The sequence below is a fragment of the Dermochelys coriacea genome, chromosome 11 (genome assembly GCF_009764565.3).
Source record: "Dermochelys coriacea isolate rDerCor1 chromosome 11, rDerCor1.pri.v4, whole genome shotgun sequence".
In the NCBI taxonomy this organism is placed as follows: domain Eukaryota; kingdom Metazoa; phylum Chordata; order Testudines; family Dermochelyidae; genus Dermochelys; species Dermochelys coriacea.
Genome location: NC_050078.2, coordinates 11919980 through 11937334, shown reverse-complemented (window position 1 = coordinate 11937334; position 17355 = coordinate 11919980). Strand labels below are relative to the sequence as shown.

The 17355-nt window shown below is 42.2% G+C and overlaps 1 protein-coding gene and 1 long non-coding RNA gene across 4 annotated transcripts in view; one reads left to right on the top strand and one right to left on the bottom strand.

The window, feature by feature from the left end:
• The window catches only part of LOC119863617 (tetraspanin-7-like), a 15897-nt gene extending 12666 nt beyond the window's left edge, over nt 1-3231 (bottom strand). For all 3 annotated transcript variants that reach the window (XM_043504951.1, XM_043504952.1, XM_038422316.2), the window contains exons 1-2: nt 3095-3231; nt 552-740 (exon numbers count right to left, since the gene is read on the bottom strand). In XM_043504951.1, coding sequence (XP_043360886.1) covers nt 552-740; nt 3095-3169 — 264 coding nt within the window. In that variant the 5' untranslated portion in view covers nt 3170-3231. The remainder of the gene's footprint in view (nt 1-551; nt 741-3094) is intronic.
• LOC122458056 overlaps nt 1-17355 on the top strand; it is a 22647-nt gene extending 5292 nt beyond the window's left edge. The window contains exons 2-3 of the long non-coding RNA XR_006277876.1: nt 16507-16516; nt 17345-17355. This is a non-coding gene — a long non-coding RNA (uncharacterized LOC122458056). The remainder of the gene's footprint in view (nt 1-16506; nt 16517-17344) is intronic.

Sequence of the window (17355 nt, the reverse complement as noted above, 5' to 3'; positions counted from 1 at the left end):
GTCAATAGGAGATGCACATGCTGAGCAATTTTGAAAAGAATCAAGTTATTCATTTAGTGCCAGAAAAGTGTTTACGTTTGAAAGGTTTGGCTGCAGCCCTTTAGAAGCTAACTTTTTGCCATTATCCCATCCCACTAAAGTAACTGTACTCAGCTGAGAGACTGGAGTGTTAGTTTTATATATAAAATTCAGAATCTGGGTAGCCCTGCAACTGGAATGAGTGAGATACATGTTTGTTCTCCAATAATTAGCCCTTTCACATTCATAAGCACTGGCAAGTCAGTTCCCAAACATGTTACATTTGAGATAAAAGCTTGTTTTACTTCACCCCATAGTACCACCTTAACCTTCAGAGATTTGTAAACCAACATCAGATGCATCAGTGTTAGAAGGCAGGTGTGGACAGTGCAGAAGTGAGTATGTGGGGTTCAGCAAGGCACCCTCAACATATAGCCACTGCTTCCATCCTATTGCTTAAGGAAGATTTCTTTAACCTCTGAAATTTACATTCTAGAGCCCACAGACAAGACATCAAACTAGAGATGGTTTACCACTTTGATCATCATATGATTGGACTTCAGTATGGCAATTGCACCAAAGGCTGAGACAGAGATGATCACACCACCAACAATGGTGATAATCACAGGGACACCAGACGAGGTTTCATTCACCACCACGAAAGCATCATAGAGTTTCATCTGGACAGAGACTCCTATGCACAGGAGCATAACCCCAGAAACCTGGAAGGAGTAGGGGGAGAGAGCAGATAGGAACAATCTGAATGATCAAAGATCCTTTATCAAGACATAGCTCCCAATAGCAGTCAGCCCACTGAAGAGACCACAATACAAGAATCCTCTTTGAAGAGATTTTACTTGTTGGTATCTCATGTTGAGCACAATGGAACATCATGCTATCTGTTCAAGGCAATAGTCACATTAGTTTCCAGCTCTACAATGAGGCCCATTTCCAAGTGTACCATAATAGTAAGTTGCGCCTTTCATGGATTTTGGAGGGATGGGTGTGGGGGGGGGGGAAGGCAGGACATCCAAGTCTGCTTCTGGCTATGTCTGTCTACACCTTCAATGTAGAGTAAATGCCTCTTGACTACCCGAGCTTGAGTGAAAGCAGCCAGACTGCAAAACACCTGAGCTGCACTGTGGTTGTATTAGCAGCTGATGAGTTGGGCTAACTCCAGCTGTAGCCTGCACTGCTTCTGGGGCCAGCTAATTCAATTTAAGCCACCATCATCACACAAGGATTCTTGTGTGGGGATGGGCTTGCATTGGGGCAACACTCAAGTTAACTTTGCAGTGAAGACATTCCATTGCCTCTCTGAAGCATATGGGAATGGACAGAACAAGACTTGTTGAGAGACTCCTCTAAGCAAAATTGGTGGAGTCAGCAGTGGTCACTGACAAAGCGAGCTGCAACAAGAGTTGGACTTTTGACATCAGTTGTTCTAAAAGTAGTGAGCAACTCCCATCTTCCCCATTTTAGTTAAAGGTGGGAAGGAGTGTAGGTTAGGAAAGGGATAGGGAAATGCCTCCTATTGTATAACAAGGATCCCTCCAACCAAGAAAGAACCACCTTTAAACACATCTGGGAGGGAGTCCCTTACAATCTAAGAGGAGAAAGAAAGAAGACTTTTAAACAGGTTTCAGAGTAGCAGCCATGTTAGTCTGTATTTGCAAAAAGAAAAGGAGTACTTGTGGCACCTTAGAGACTAACAAATTTATTTGAGCGTGAGCTTATGTGAGCATCCGATGAAGCGAGCTGTAGCTCACTAAAGCTTATGCTCAAATTTGTTAGTCTCCAAGGTGCCACAAGTACTCCTTTTCTTTTTAAGACTTTTAAGAATATCTACACTTGAGACACATACAATAGCTGATTAGGTCCTCCTTTCTCAGCATGAAACCAGACTTGTAACTAACAAAGATTATTAAAAAAATAAAAGTAGGTTTATATGTAAGGCTATGGTAACATAGCCTCTTTCTTTACACTTGTTGGAAAACCTCCTCCAGAATGTTGCTGTTTAAAGTTTACGTGTGATTAACTGCTTTCTCTGTAGAGAGATCAGTTTTTGACATTCATAACTAGTTAATTACACAAATCAAAACAAGACTTTCAAATACTGTTTGCTGGGTCAAACTCAACTCTTGGGAAATAAGCAGGTCAAGCTTTAATATGCAGTTTAAAATAGATCAGCTTCATTTTCCACCAGGCCCCGTAAAGGAAAAAAGTGCCTTCCTAGTAGCCTGGAATCCTTTTTAAATCAGGTTCAGAGTTGATACAACTAGTGGAAGCCGCTCATTTACCAACAAACTACTGGAGGATAAAAACTAGTAGTATCCTAGACAAGCAATTAACTGAAAAATTTAAAAAAAAAAAAACAAAAACAAACACCACACCCAAACAACCACCCAGCACATCACCAACAACATATCTTATAACAGACACTAGTTAAAAGATTAAAATAAATAAATCCTTGTTACAGTGAATCACTCTAATGCTGTAGCATTACTATTATAAAATATAGTACTTTGTATCATATATATATATATATATATATATATATATATATATATATATATATATACACACACACACACACACACACATACATATACACACACACACACACACACACACAAAGAGAAATTGAGACATATATACAAACACATACCCCTAAAACCCATAGTTACATGACATAGCACTCATATGTACCCAATATAATAATAAAAACTGTTAGGAGAACAAAAAAACCACCACCACAAAACAAAACCCACACAACAAACAAAAACCCAACAACAAATGACTACATAGGATTTGAAGAAACATTAAGACTTGATTAGTGTTTCCTATTACACATTTCAAAATTAATCTCTAGTCATAGGATACATCTTAACATTCATCTAGGAGTTATATATTATTATAAATCTAAAAGGCATACATAAACAGTTATATTTTTCATTGAATTCATTAGTGTGATAAACATAACTTTTCAGATGACAAGAAGTTTTTTAAAAAGTTAATCAAGATCCAAACAGTATTAAACAAAAGATAAGTCAAAAGATAGTAAAAAAAATCTTACCCAATAAAACAAATCAATAAAATATAAGCAAATTTTAATTAATATTAGCTTATTGCTAGAATCTATTTTCCTCATTTTGCCAGCTAACCACTAGAAACATCACTAGAGACAGAAATAATATTTCTGATATGGGTTTGTAATTGCCACCCTTGTCAGCAATTTAATCTAATTCTGTTCTTATTGGCAAATTTCAATTAGATTAAAGATCCACAGGTGTAATTGTTAAGGACCACATTCTGACATGCTTATGCTCCTGTTGAGTAGTACCTTACTCTGTCAATACCCCCATTGGTTCCAATGGGAATACTCAAGGAATAAGATACTACATATGGGGAGAAAGGGTATCAGAATTTGCCCTTATGTACTAGCTACATCAGAGGTGGGCAAACTATGGCCCGTGGGCCACATCCAGCCCATGGGACCCTCCTGACCAGCCTCTGAGTGTCTGTCCCCAGAGGTTCATCCCTGGCCCCTCCCTTACTTTTCCCCCTCCCCCACAGCCTCAGCACTCCAGGCTGCTCCCCGTAGGAATGTGGTACTGGTAGCAATTATGGAGAGCAATTTACTACATTACACCGGCTCAATGCTCGGGGCAGCGTGGCTGTAGTGCTGCCAGCCACCAGTGCTCTGTGCTGCACAGTAAGGGGTCAGGGAGCGGGGGGGGGAGTTGGGCAGAGGAGTTTGGGGTGGTGGTCAAGGGTGGGGATGTGAATGGGGTCGGGGCAGTCAGAGGGTTGAATGGGGACAGGAGTCCTGGGGGGCAGTCAGGAAGGGGGGGTGGATGTGGTGGTGGGGGGCAATCAGGGGACAGGGAGCGGGTGTGTGTGTGTGGAGGATGGGGCAGGGGTCCTGGGGGGGCCATCAGGGAACAGGGGGGTTGGATGGGGCAGGAGTCCCGGGGCGGGAATCAGGGGGTAAGAAACAAGGGGGGGCAGATAGGGGGCAGGGTTACAGCCTGGCACAACCTCCCCTCACCAGCCCTCCATACAATTTCCGAAATCCGATGTGGCCCTCAGGCCAAAAAGTTTGTCTGCCCCTGAGCTATATACAAAAAGAAAAATGGGTTCCCAGCAATCAGACATTTTCATTTTAAAGGTGCAATGGGAAGTATTTCAATTTGTTTCTGTCTCTCTACAACAGTGGCAGGCGCTCCAGGGCCATGCCACTTCCCACAGCCCCCATTGGCCTGGAGCGGTGAACAGCAGCCAGTGGGAGCCACAATCAGTTGAATCTGTGGATGCAGCAGGTAAACAAACTGGCCCAGCTCGCCAGGAGGCTTACCCTGGTGGGCCAGATGCCAAAGGGTTGCTGATCCCTGCCTTAGACTGTGATCCATCAAAAGCTAGCATGTGAGGCAGGAAGCCACTTCAGCTAGCCAATAGGATGCCAACCAGAGGGGTGTGTGCTAAGGTCCACCCCTCCCACGGAGGTAAGTGGCTAAGTCTAGACTTCAGGAAGGCACCTGTCTCTGCTTGCAAATCCACTTAGAGGAATGGGCTACCTAAGTGACCTAGAGTGACCTCACTCTACACAAAATGTCTCATGGAGGAGCCCACCTTATAATTTTTATCCAGTAGTTAGAGCACTCACCTGGGATGTGGGAGACCCAGGTTTAATTCCCCCTCCCCCTTCACTATCAAAGAAGGCAGGGATTTGAACAAGGAGTCTCCTATCTCTCAGAAATGTGAGCTAAGCACTGAACTAAAGGATATTCTGATAGGGACTACTTTCAGTCTCTCCTGTTGAAACTGTTCCATTGTAGAGTAAATAAGGAAAGAGTGGTTAGCACTGGGGGACTGGGTCTCCTACCTCCTAGATGGGTGTCCCAATCACTGAACTACAGAAGCATTCTCACTCCACTCTTCTCTCTCTCTGGCCCAATGACTGTTCCCCTGTGGATAAGTACTTAAATAGTCAGGGAGAACAGAGACTGCTAGGAGTGAGCAGGCTCCAGCAGGGTCCTTGGACTTGGGACAAAGGGTATGTCTACACAGCAACTAGACACTCAAGCTTGCAGGCTCAGGCTGCGGGGCTGATTCATTGTTGTGTAGGCTTCCAGGTTCAGGCTGGACCCTGGACTCTAGATCCCTGTGATGTGGGAGGGTCCCAGAACTCAGACTCCAGCCTAAGCCCAAAAGCCTACACATCAATGAAACAGCCCTGCAGCCTGGGCCCCATGATCCCGAGTCAACTGGCAGGTTCCAGACCTTTGTTTCTCTTTGCTATGTAGATCTCCCCTTAAACTTCAGCAAGGAATGGCTGGGAGTGGCCTGCTAAAGCAGGAGAGCCCCTGAACCAACAGGGAAAACAGTGCAAAAGTTCTCCAAGCAGGGAGTCTTGGGAGAGACCCTGAATAAGCAGGGGGACAAACAGAAGGGCCTGCTAAATTCTCCAGACAGGGAGGCCCAGGAGAGACCCCAAAGCAGCAGAAAGATTGCAGAGGTCTCCAGGCAAAACAGCCAGGGAGTAGGAAGAGAAATGTCTGTTTGTTGGACTTTAATTTGGGACTTTTGTTTATTTTCTGTGAATAAACTCAGACCCCAAAGGGGGTATTTTGACCACAGAAAAAGTGTGTGGAGTCTGCTAAAGGGCCCTGAAATTGGGGAAACAGAGGCAGGGTACTACAAAGTGACCTTTGGCCATGAGGGGGCACTCAGGAGGTGGCCCTCCCCTGTCACTGCATCCAGATGCCTGGAAGGAAGCAGCAGCATGCATGCTCAGAGGCAGAAACATAGATGTGTAGGGAACTTTTACTCTAGAAACTAATTTGCCGAGTAAATGTAGGCACCTCCAGGGTTCAGCAGCAGTTTTGTGGATCCCAGTGGAGCTTAAACCTGGGACTTAGGCACCAAACCTGAGACTTAAGTGCCTAAGCACCTTTCTGGAACAGGGCATAGAAACCCTAAGATATAGATAGGGACCTAGTCGAATTTTCAGAATTGCCTAGCTGCCTCCACTGAAATCAACTATGTGCCTGTCTGCATCTTTATGCACCTAAATACCTTTAAAAATCTGACTCCAAATCACTTTTGAAAATGGAACTTAGGCACTTTTAAAACTTTTACCCTGTATTACCACCATTCTAATGGTGGTTTCAGAGTAGCAGCCGTGTTAGTCTGTATTCGCAAAAAGAAAAGAAGTACTTGTGGCACCTTAGTCTCTAAGGTGACACAAGTACTTCTTTTCTTATTCTAATGGTGGTAATAAATACAGGTGCTATAATTAGAAGGAAATGGGAAAAAACTGGGCTGAATATTAGGAAAATCTTCCTGACAGGGAGATGCATTTGAACTATAAATAGTCTCCCAAAGATAGTCCCACTGATAGCACTACTCACATTCATAAAGCTAAGCACTTGCATATGTCTTTACAGGATCATGGTTCAATCATATAGCTTCTTTCATTGTCTTAGGTGCCTTCTCTGTAAAATGGGGATAATGATGCTTTTACACACTTCTATAAAATTCTTTGAGGTCTATACACGAAGGGCAGGATTTTCAAAACCACTCCTCATTGGCTTAACTACATTCCCATTGAAATCAACAGTAAAATTTCTATCAATGTCAATGAGAGCAGCTAGACCAATCCTGAGCACTACTGAAAATTCCTCTTCCTCCCTCCTGCACCTAGTAAGTATTATTTAAAGTGTTAAATTATACTTATTAATGATGGTTAGACTGTGCCATTAGTCACAGTTTAGCAAAGCTATTGCACAAATAGCTCTTTTAATCTTTCCTCCTATGTCAGTTCTGTTACCCCCTTGGAGCATTTTTGTTGAGCATTTTCTCTGATCTGCCTCCAAAGTGTCAGTATCTTTATTGTTAATGAGGTGCCCAGAACTGAACACAGTATTCCAGATGTAGCCACCCTCTAGCCATAGACAGACTATTACTTCTCTGTTTTGTGATGTCATGCTTCTATGTAGACAGCCCAAAAATTACACTGACATTTTTTTTGTTAAGATATCACATTGCAAAGTCATAGTCCATTATGCTGTCCACCATCACTGTTAGGTCTGCTTTACCCTCATTACTTCTCAAGTTTCTTCTTCCTACTGAATATTTATATTTCAGGTTATTTTTCTCTACATGTATTTATCAGGCTGTCTGGAGTGGCTCATGAACATAGGTGCCAACCTCAGGGCAGACTGTTACAGGGCACAAATACCAACCTCACTGTGTGTTCTATAATTAGATTTCACCAAAAAGAAAAGGAGTACTTGTGGCACCTTAGAGACTAACAAATTTATTAGAGCATAAGCTTTCGTGAGCTACAGCTCACCTCGTCAGATGCATTTGGTGGAAAAAACAGAGGGGAGATTGATATACACACACAGAGAACATGAAACAATGGGTTTATCATACACACTGTAAGGAGAGTGATCACTTAAGATAAGCCATCACCAGCAGCGGGGGAGGGGGAGGAGGAAAACCTTTCATGGTGACAAGCAAGGTAGGCTATTTCCAGCAGTTAACAAGAATATCTGAGGAACAGTGGGGGGTGGGGTGAGGTGGGGGGGGAGAAATAACATGGGGAAATAGTTTTACTTTGTGTAATGACTCATCCATTCCCAGTCTCTATTCAAGCCTAAGTTAATTGTATCCAGTTTGCAAATTAATTCCAATTCAGCAGTCTCTCGTTGGAGTCTGTTTTTGAAGCTTTTTTGTTGAAGGATAGCCACTCTTAGGTCTGTAATTGAGTGACCAGAGAGATTAAAGTGTTCTCCAACTGGTTTTTGAATGTTATAATTCTTGACATCTGATTTGTGTCCATTCATTCTTTTACGTAGAGACTGTCCAGTTTGACCAATGTACATGGCAGAGGGGCATTGCTGGCACATGATGGCATATATCACATTGGTAGATGCGCAGGTGAACAAGCCTCTGATAGTGTGGCTGATGTGATTAGGCCCTATGATGGTGTCCCCTGAATAGATATGTGGACAGAGTTGGCAACGGGCTTTGTTGCAAGGATAGGTTCCTGGGTTGGTGGTTCTGTTGTGTGGTGTATGGTTGCTGGTGAGTATTTGCTTCAGATTGGGGGGCTGTCTGTAAGCAAGGACTGGCCTGTCTCCCAAGATCTGTGAGAGTGATGGGTCGTCCTTCAGGATAGGTTGTAGATCCTTGATGATGCGTTGGAGAGGTTTTAGTTGGGGCCTGAAGGTGATGGCTAGTGGCGTTCTGTTATTTTCTTTGTTGGGCCTGTCCTGTAGTAGGTGACTTCTGGGTACTCTTCTGGCTCTGTCAATCTGTTTCTTCACTTCAGCAGGTGGGTATTGTAGTAGTAGGAATGCATGATAGAGATCTTGTAGGTGTTTGTCTCTGTCTGAGGGGTTGGAGCAAATGCGGTTATATCGTAGAGCTTGGCTGTAGACAATGGATCGTGTGGTATGATGTGGATGAAAGCTAGAGGCATGTAGGTAGGAATAGCGGTCAGTAGGTTTCCGATATAGGGTGGTATTTATGTGACCATCGCGTATTAGCACCGTAGTGTCCAGGAAGTGGATCTCTTCTGTGGCCTGGTCCAGGCTGAGGTTGATGGTGGGATGGAAATTGTTGAAATCCTGGTGGAATTCCTCAAGGGCTTCTTTTCCATGGGTCCAGATGATGAAGATGTCATCAATGTAGCGCAAGTAGAGTAGGGGATTAGGGGACGAGAGCTGAGGAAGCGTTGTTCTAAGTCAGCCATAAAAATGTTGGCATACTGTGGGGCCATGCGGGTACCCATCGCAGTGCCGCTGATTTGAAGGTATACATTGTCCCCAAATGTGAAATAGTTATGGGTGAGGACAAAGTCACAAAGTTCAGCCACCAGGTTAGCCGTGACATTATCGGGAATACTGTTCCTGATGGCTTGTAGCCCATCTTTGTGTGGAATGTTGGTGTAGAGGGCTTCTACATCCATAGTGGCTAGGATGGTGTTTTTAGGAAGATCACCAATGGACTGTAGTTTCCTCAGGAAGTCAGTGGTGTCTCGAAGATAGCTGGGAGTGCTGGTATCTGGTATCACGTAGGGCCTGAGGAGGGAGTCTACATAGCCAGACAATCCTGCTGTCAGGGTGCCAATGCCTGAGATGATGGGGCGTCCAGGATTTCCAGGTTTATCGATCTTGGGTAGCAGATAGAATACCCCAGGTTCGGGTTCTAGGGGTGTGTCTGTGTAGATTTGTTCTTGTGCTTTTTTCAGGGACTTTCTTGAGCAAATGCTGTAGTTTCTTTTGGTACCTCTCAGTGGGATCAGAGGGTAATGGCTTGTAGAAAGTGGTGTTGGAGAGCTGCCTAGTAGCCTCTTGTTCATACTCCGACCTATTCATGATGACGACAGCACCTCCTTTGTCAGCCTTTTTGATTATGACGTCAGAGTTGTTTCTGAGGCTGTGGATGGCACTGTGTTCTGCATGGCTGAGGTTATGGGGCAAGCGATGCTGCTTTTCCACAATTTCAGCTCGTGCACGTTGGTGGAAGCACTCTACGTAGAAGTCCAGGCTGCTGTTTCGACCTTCAGGAGGAGTCCACCCAGAATCCTTCTTTTTGTAGTGTTGGTAGGAAGGTCTCTGTGGGTTAATATGTTGGTCAGAGGTGTGTTGGAAATATTCCTTGAGTTGGAGATTTCAAAAATAGGATTCTCAGTCACCACAGAACTGTATCACGTTCGTGGGGGTGGAGGGGCAAAAGGAGAGGCCCCGAGATGGGAAAGATTCTTCTGCTGGGCTAAGAGTATAGTTGGATAGATTAACAATATTGCTGGGTGGGTTACGGGAACCACTGTTGTGGCCCCTTGTGGCATGTAGTAGTTTAGATAGCTTAGTGACCTTTTTCTTTTGTAGAGAAGCAAAGTGTGTGTTGTAAATGGCTTGTCTAGTTTTTGTAAAGTCCAGCCACGAGGAAGTTTGTGTGGAAGGTTGGTTCTTTATGAGAGTATCCAGTTTTGAGAGCTCATTCTTAATCTTTCCCTGTTTGCTGTAGAGGATGTTGATCAGGTGGTTCCGCAGTTTCTTTGAGAGTGTGTGGCACAAGCTGTCAGCATAGTCTCTGTGATATGTAGATTGTAATGGATTTTTTACCTTCAGTCCTTTTGGTATGATGTCCATCTGTTTGCATTTGGAGAGGAAGATGATGTCTGTCTGTATCTGTATGAGTTTTTCCATTAAGTTGACAGATTTCCACTCTATACGGCTAAATTCAGTGCCTTGCATGATGACAGGTTTTAGAGTAGCAGCTGTGTTAGTATGTATTCGCAAAAAGAAAAGGAGTACTTGTGGCATCTTAGAGACTAACAAATTTATTAGAGCATAAGCTTTCGTGAGCTACAGCTCACTTCATCGGATGCATTTGGTGGAAAAGACAGAGGAGAGATTGATATACACACACAGAGAACATGAAACAATGGGTTTATCATACACACTGTAAGGAGAGTGATCACTTAAGATAAGCCATCACCAGCAGCAGGGGGGGGAAAGGAGGAAAACCTTCAAGTATGAACTCCTCAAGCACTATAACTGCCTTTGGCACTCCAGTCTGTCTTGCCATCCAGGCAAGCTTGCCCTTGTGGCAGATGGTCCCTTACACCAAAAATCACAATATTCAGATTACTCCCAGTCCCAAAGGACCAATCACTTATGCCAGGTTAATTGTATTTTAGATCTCTTACCAAAGACAATGCTTGTAGCCAATCCTGTAATAAACTAACTAAAGATGTAATAACTAAGAAAAAGAAATGAGAGTTATTTACAAGGTTAAAGCAGGCAAACATACACCCACAAATGAGCTACTATCGTAGGTTTCAAAAAGGGAATGGTTTCTAACCATCAGAGGAGTGAAGTTTTGGAATAGCCTTCCAAGGGAAGCAGTGGGGGCAAAAGATCTATCTGGCTTTAAGATTCTACTTGATAAGTTTATGGAGGAGATGGTATGATGGGATAATGTGATTTTGGTAATTAATTGATCTTTAAATATTCAGGGTAAATAGGCCTAATCCCCTGAGATGGGATATTAGATGGATGGGATCTGAGTTACCCAGGAAAGAATTTTCTGTAGTATCTGGCTGGTGAATCTTGCCCATATGCTCAGGGTTTAGCTGATTGCCATATTTGGGGTCGGGAAGGAATTTTCCTCCAGGGCAGATTGGAGAGGCCCTGGAGGTTTTTCGCCTTCCTCTGTAGCATGGGGCATGGGTCACTTGAGGGAGGCTTCTCTGCTCCTTGAAGTCTTTAAACCACAATTTGAGGACTTCAATTGCTCAGACATAGGTGAGGTTTTTCGTAGGAGTGGGTGGGTGAGATTCTGTGGCCTGCGTTGTACAGGAGGTCGGACTAGATGATCAGAATGGTCCCTTCTGACCTTAGTATCTATGAATCTATGAATAGATGCTGCTATAATAGGCAAGCTTTATATGTCATTTAGGGCTAACCTAAGCTAAGCAGCTTGGCGACACCTTGCTTAGAAATACTGCACTCTCCAAATTCCAAGCAGCATAGTGATACAGTTCCTTCTGGTCAGGGATTTTTATTCCCTTCACTCAGAGTCCAAACTGTGATGGAACAAGGATGCATGTCCCCTCTTCCTGGGTATGGGGGGAGCAATCAACAAAGTCTTTGGTCCACTGATGTTCCACAATGGTTCCTCTGGTGTCTATGGGCCTTCTTTTGTTGGGAAGAAGATGATAACTTTTGTGGTAAACGCATTCTTATAAACGTAATATCTATTTTAACAGTGCTAACACACAGGTGAGCCCAACTGGTTTCCAGCAATGCTTTTTGTCAGTGTTCATTGAGGCCTGGGGACCTTGGCATAAGCTGGCACCTGGTCTGCCAGTGCCACAATATTAGCTTACATTTTTCTAGATTAATCTTATTTTGTTACTTTCTACCCATCACTTTGCATTACATTTCAGTCATCCCTATTTTTTTGCAACTCTTTCCAATTTAGTATCATTTTAGACTTTAATTAACTAGCTGTTTACTTCCCTTCCAGATCATTAATGGACATTTTAAATAACACTAGAGTTATGAATTCTGCAGTACTCCACTACAGGCCTTGCCCCAATCTTGTTATTCTTTGTTTGTTGTCCATTACCCAATTTTCAGTCCTCATGACAATGTTCCATTCCAGTTAGGGACTAGTCCTGAACAATGAGAGTTTATATCATATATACATTTTTATGCTATCTAATGTAGCTGAGGATGTTCTTATTACCCATATAAATGGTTAATCCTTGTTTGAGTCCCACTAACCTTTTGGCCTCCATAATTTATTGTGGCAGTGAGTTCCACAGTTTAATTGTGTGCTGTGTATTTTTTACTTCCATTCTAAATATGTTGCCTTGCAGTCGCCCTATTTCATCTGAAATCACCTTATTCCTACATTAGGAGACAGGATAAATACAACAGAGTGATTTGCCATTTCTAAACCATTCATCTCTTTATTATGTCCTGTCTTATTTGTCTCCTCTCTAAACTAGGAACTCTCAGACATGTTAATATTAAAAGCAAACCATGTTAATTGCATGGAATATGGTATTTTTTTGTCATTCAGCTTTACTGAAGCCAAATGAGCTGCTGGATAAAGCTGGTTCCTGGAGTGACAGATTATATGTGTTGAAAAGAAGGGCTTTCCAACAGCTGTGGAAAAGTTTAAAGCCTCAAGGTATGTTAATAACAGTAAAGCCATTAATACTTCACCAGTTTTCAAAATTTAATGAGAACAGGCAAACTTTATGTCTAGCATGTGTTTTTAAACTTTGATGATTAATCACTGTTTTCAGTCCAGTGTTAAATTTGCCTTAACAATGTTAATTTATTAAACATCATAATTCCATGAATGAAATAACTCATTTGGACATTCTCTAGCCATTGGGCAACATGCATTGATATGTTTTCAGCAGAAAGCTGTGGCCCTGGAATAACGTTTGGGGAGTTTCAGAAGTTTGTTGCAATTCATTGAGAGACTGAACTGACTCCCATTTACTTCATTGGAAGTTTGATCAGGCTCTTTGTTGGTGAATCATTTTATTCTACTAATTGATCACTTCATAAAAACACAGTCTTTGATTATAATTATTCATATTGCAATTATGCCCTTAGACCCACTCTACTAAATGCTGTACAAACATATAGGAAAAGACTGTCCCTACCCTGAAGAGCTTACAATCTAAATAAACAAGACAAAAAGTATATGTATGGAAGTATTATTATCATCCGCATTTTACAGACAGGGAAATGAAGCATAGAGAGTTTAAGTGACTTGCTCAAAGTCACATGGATAGGCTATGGATGAGTTGAGATTTTAATCTGTATTTCCTGAGTGCCAGTCTGGTGCCATAACCACAGGACCATCCTTACTTCTTGCTTTCAAGCTTGCTGATTTGACTAGGTTACTTCTAATGTCCACATCTCTATGATGGTCATATTTTTTACTGTTAATTAAGTTGTCATATAGGATACAAACAATATTTCCAACTGATAAAAGTGTTAAACAGCTCCACTTTGAAATGAAACTCTGGCAGCAAAATGTATAGACTGATTTTATGGGCAATACCAGTTTTTCAGACGTTTCTGGGGCAGGATAGCTGCAATGTTTGAACTGATATATGTGTTCAAAGACAGCAATCTGATGCAAGGCATACCAATCTCCCTTCCAAGAAGCAGGAAAAGGAGCCAAGTCTCACTGAGCAAAAGTGGGTGTTTGTGTATGGGAAGGCCATGAGATCTCATTGGTTCTTCCATAAATTCAGATAAACAATCACATAGTAGGATGTTTATCTGAATTCCAAACCTTTGGATGTCTTTTGACTTGGGTCCTGTATGTATTTTTGTTATCTTGGTGGAGTGTTTTGCAACATTGCAATGAAATATCCCATACTGACACAGAGTCATCACACAATCTGTGGAGCAGAGAAGGTAAGATTTAGTACCTATTTTCATCTCTTTGAGAAGAGCTTAAATATGGTATTAAGTTTCTGGGATCTGCTAATAAGATATTTGTATTTAGCTCCCTTACTCTTAAATGTGAATGCAACCCTCTGAGAACTGGTGACCATGATAGCCCAGATACTCTAAGCCTGTTCAGAAAATTGCCCTTGGTAACAATTTCCAGATGTTGTCAGCTGTGTTGCTATGGTACATCAGTCCCTTTTGGTGGAAAGAGTCAACTTGAATGCCTTTGCCAGATTAAATCAGAGAGATCTAGTTATCCTCTACTTGGTGGGTACAGGTACCTAACTTGTGTTAATGTTAACTGTAGTGATGTATATTCATCAAAAGACAAATAAACCCCAGAGCCTCACTTTTATTCTTAATACAAATTTCTAGTATTTCTTGTTAATCTTCAAGGTGAATGATAAAGTATTAGCAGCAGTTTTCAGTATCAGGAGCATTTTCAGGGAACAAATTTACAAAGTGAACACTTTTACCAGAGTTGAATTCCAGCTTCTCTAGAGGAGATCTATACCAAACGTCCTGATGAATGCCAGGTCCAAAATATCTACCCATAGCTGCCTTCCTTCCTCTGCTAACAGCTTGTGTTGGAGCTGCATCAAAGCTGGCTGCAAGCATAGCAATATATGCACCTGCATAGAGTAATTACTGTGGCTAGTGCCAGTGTATATTAGCTTTAGTGCTCTTGTGAAAAAGCATGGATTAACTCATCTCATTCAGTTTATTACAGTTGTCTCAGTGCACATCTAGACTGTTACATACATGTATAAAGCAATAACCATCCCCTCTAACTGATCCTTTTTTTATTTCTGGTGGAGTTTTTTTTCCCTCATACCTTCCCCTGTGAAATGCTGCAAGGCTACATCCTTACCCGGCTCCTCCTTTGGGTACTTTTATTGTCAACTTCAGTAGTCGGCAACTGTTCTCTGCTGATGACCCATCTTTCTACATCACCCTCTATGTGTTTTCTGATCCCTCTGCATCCAATCTGTCTGCTTATCAGCTCTTGGCTATTCTCTAATGTTCTACTGCTGAATGTCTCAGTGCAGGTTATTTCCTTACCATCTAATAAATGAGCCTCAAACATGACCAGGAAGGATCACCGAGAAGATAGCTCAATGAAATCAATGGGAGTTAGGCACCTGAAATACCTTTGAGGGCCTCAGCCCTCCTGGAGCATTCAGAATTTGGCCTCTTTGCTACAACTTACAACAGATTTGTCAAGAAGGTGCTGATTGTAGTGGATGCTTGTTCCTACTAACTCATTTCTCATAATCCAACAAACTTTTAGGTGATACTGATTTATGGTCACTACTGTCCTTGGCTGGATTAAGTCCAATGACATAAAAGTGTAAAACTCCAGGCCCTGTTACCCGTCCTCTGAGAGAGCCAGACCCCCCTTTCAATTTTATTTATATATATATAATAGCGTATTCCTTTCTTGTAGAAGTTTCAAATAAGCAAGTAAAGTTGGACCATAGTATCCTTTCTTGCCTAGATTGTAAACTCTTTGAGGCAGAGACTGTCCATATTGTTTCTCTTGTACAGCACTGAGTACATATTTAAATATTGACAAATTATAATTAATAATAATATTTTGTAATGAATATTTTTGTGTGTTTAACCTAAACATTGAGATCCAGATTCTGTGGTCCAGCCAATCTGAACTCAGTGCAGGACTAAGGATAGCAGGACAGGCTTTATACCACCTCTGTATTCACCCAGTGCTGAGGTTGGCTGGATAACTATCCCCTGTCTTTCAGCCCTTAATCGCAGACCACACCACTTCAGGTCTCCTTCACCACCATCACGTTTTTCTTTTGTTCCAACCAGTACATTATTTGCATATATTTACAGTCCTTAGGCTAGCTACTCCATTTGCTTCTGGGGAAAGCAGTCAGTCCAGCCAACTGTCTCTCCCCCTCAGGATTGCCTTCCTCTTAATTTATATGCTCCCATCTGCTGCGGTTGCTTTCCACCTCCCCCTCAAATTAGCTGCCCAGCTGTAGCTCCACTCAGTTAATTGATCTTCCAGTTAGGTCCCAATTAACCTATATTGGTCAGGATTTGAGTACAGGGTGCTGAATTAGCTCCTGTTACAAAAATGCTTCAGCTGGTGGCACAACTCAGAGCAGTCTCAAAGATGCATAAAAGTTGTTTGGAAGCACAGCACTTTACATAACTGTGTAAATTAAACTCACTACTATATATCATTCTGGTAACCAGGAACTGTAAGACACAAAATTGCCAGGATGCCCCTGGCTTTCAGGGATGTCTCTTATACGATGACATGCCTCCCCATGACACCCAGAGATTCCCTGACGCATGGATGGTTAAGGTGTAGCAGAGCTGAGAATCTAGTCCTGAGACGTTAATTCAAAGTGACATTAGATTACAGCAGCAATTGGTACATAAAGTGAGAGGACACAGGTAGATGCAGTATATTACCTGGGCAAGATGAAGGATGGGAAGGCCCCAGGCAGTGCAGGGTAGGTTTAAATTAGCTGCCTTTCTTTATTGGTGCCATGTGCTTCTCTGGGGTATTAGTTGTTTTCACACTCAGTCTCCTCCCCCAAAGTTCAGGGTCACTCTGAAGTCATTTTGTATGTAGTTCAGAGTTGATAATTTGGCAAAATCAACCACTTCTTGTCCTTTCTTTTCCTTTATCCTTGCAGTTGGGGCACTGGTGGGATGAGGGAGCGAGGCCTGCTGGTCAGGCTAGGGAAGCAGATCTCTGGTTTGTGAGCTAGAATTCAGCTGTGCATTCACTGATGGCTGCTGTACCAGGCTGGCAGTCGCACAGAATAGCTCATTATCTCAGAGAAAGACATTTCCCATGTGTAACATTAAATATGGCAGTTGTCTCCCCTGCAACCACTAAAACTATAATAATAATTGATAAAGACATATCATGATTTTCAGCACTACAGTTTCTGTTGGTGGGAAATGATTGCTCCTTTCCCTCAGCCAGCTGGTGCTACAGCTTTATAGGAAACCATCTATGCAGTGACCTGTTTTATTCACAGTATAATTAATTTTCTACATATAATAAAAATTCATATTCACGTATATAGATAGCACTTTTAATCTTCCAAGTGCTTTGCAGGTCACATGGGAGGCAGACAAGTATTGATATGGCGGGAGTCATCAGGTGGCAGTGTTTTCACATAGTTTTAGTATCAAGCAGTATACAGTCTTTGAAGAAATGCTATATTGCTTTAGGTATGTAAAGTTTCTTTTTGGGAGAGCTCTCACAAACAGCAAGAGAGTTTGCTCCTTGCTTTAATCTTTCCAATTAGACTATTCTTGGGGCAGAGTTGCTTCCTGG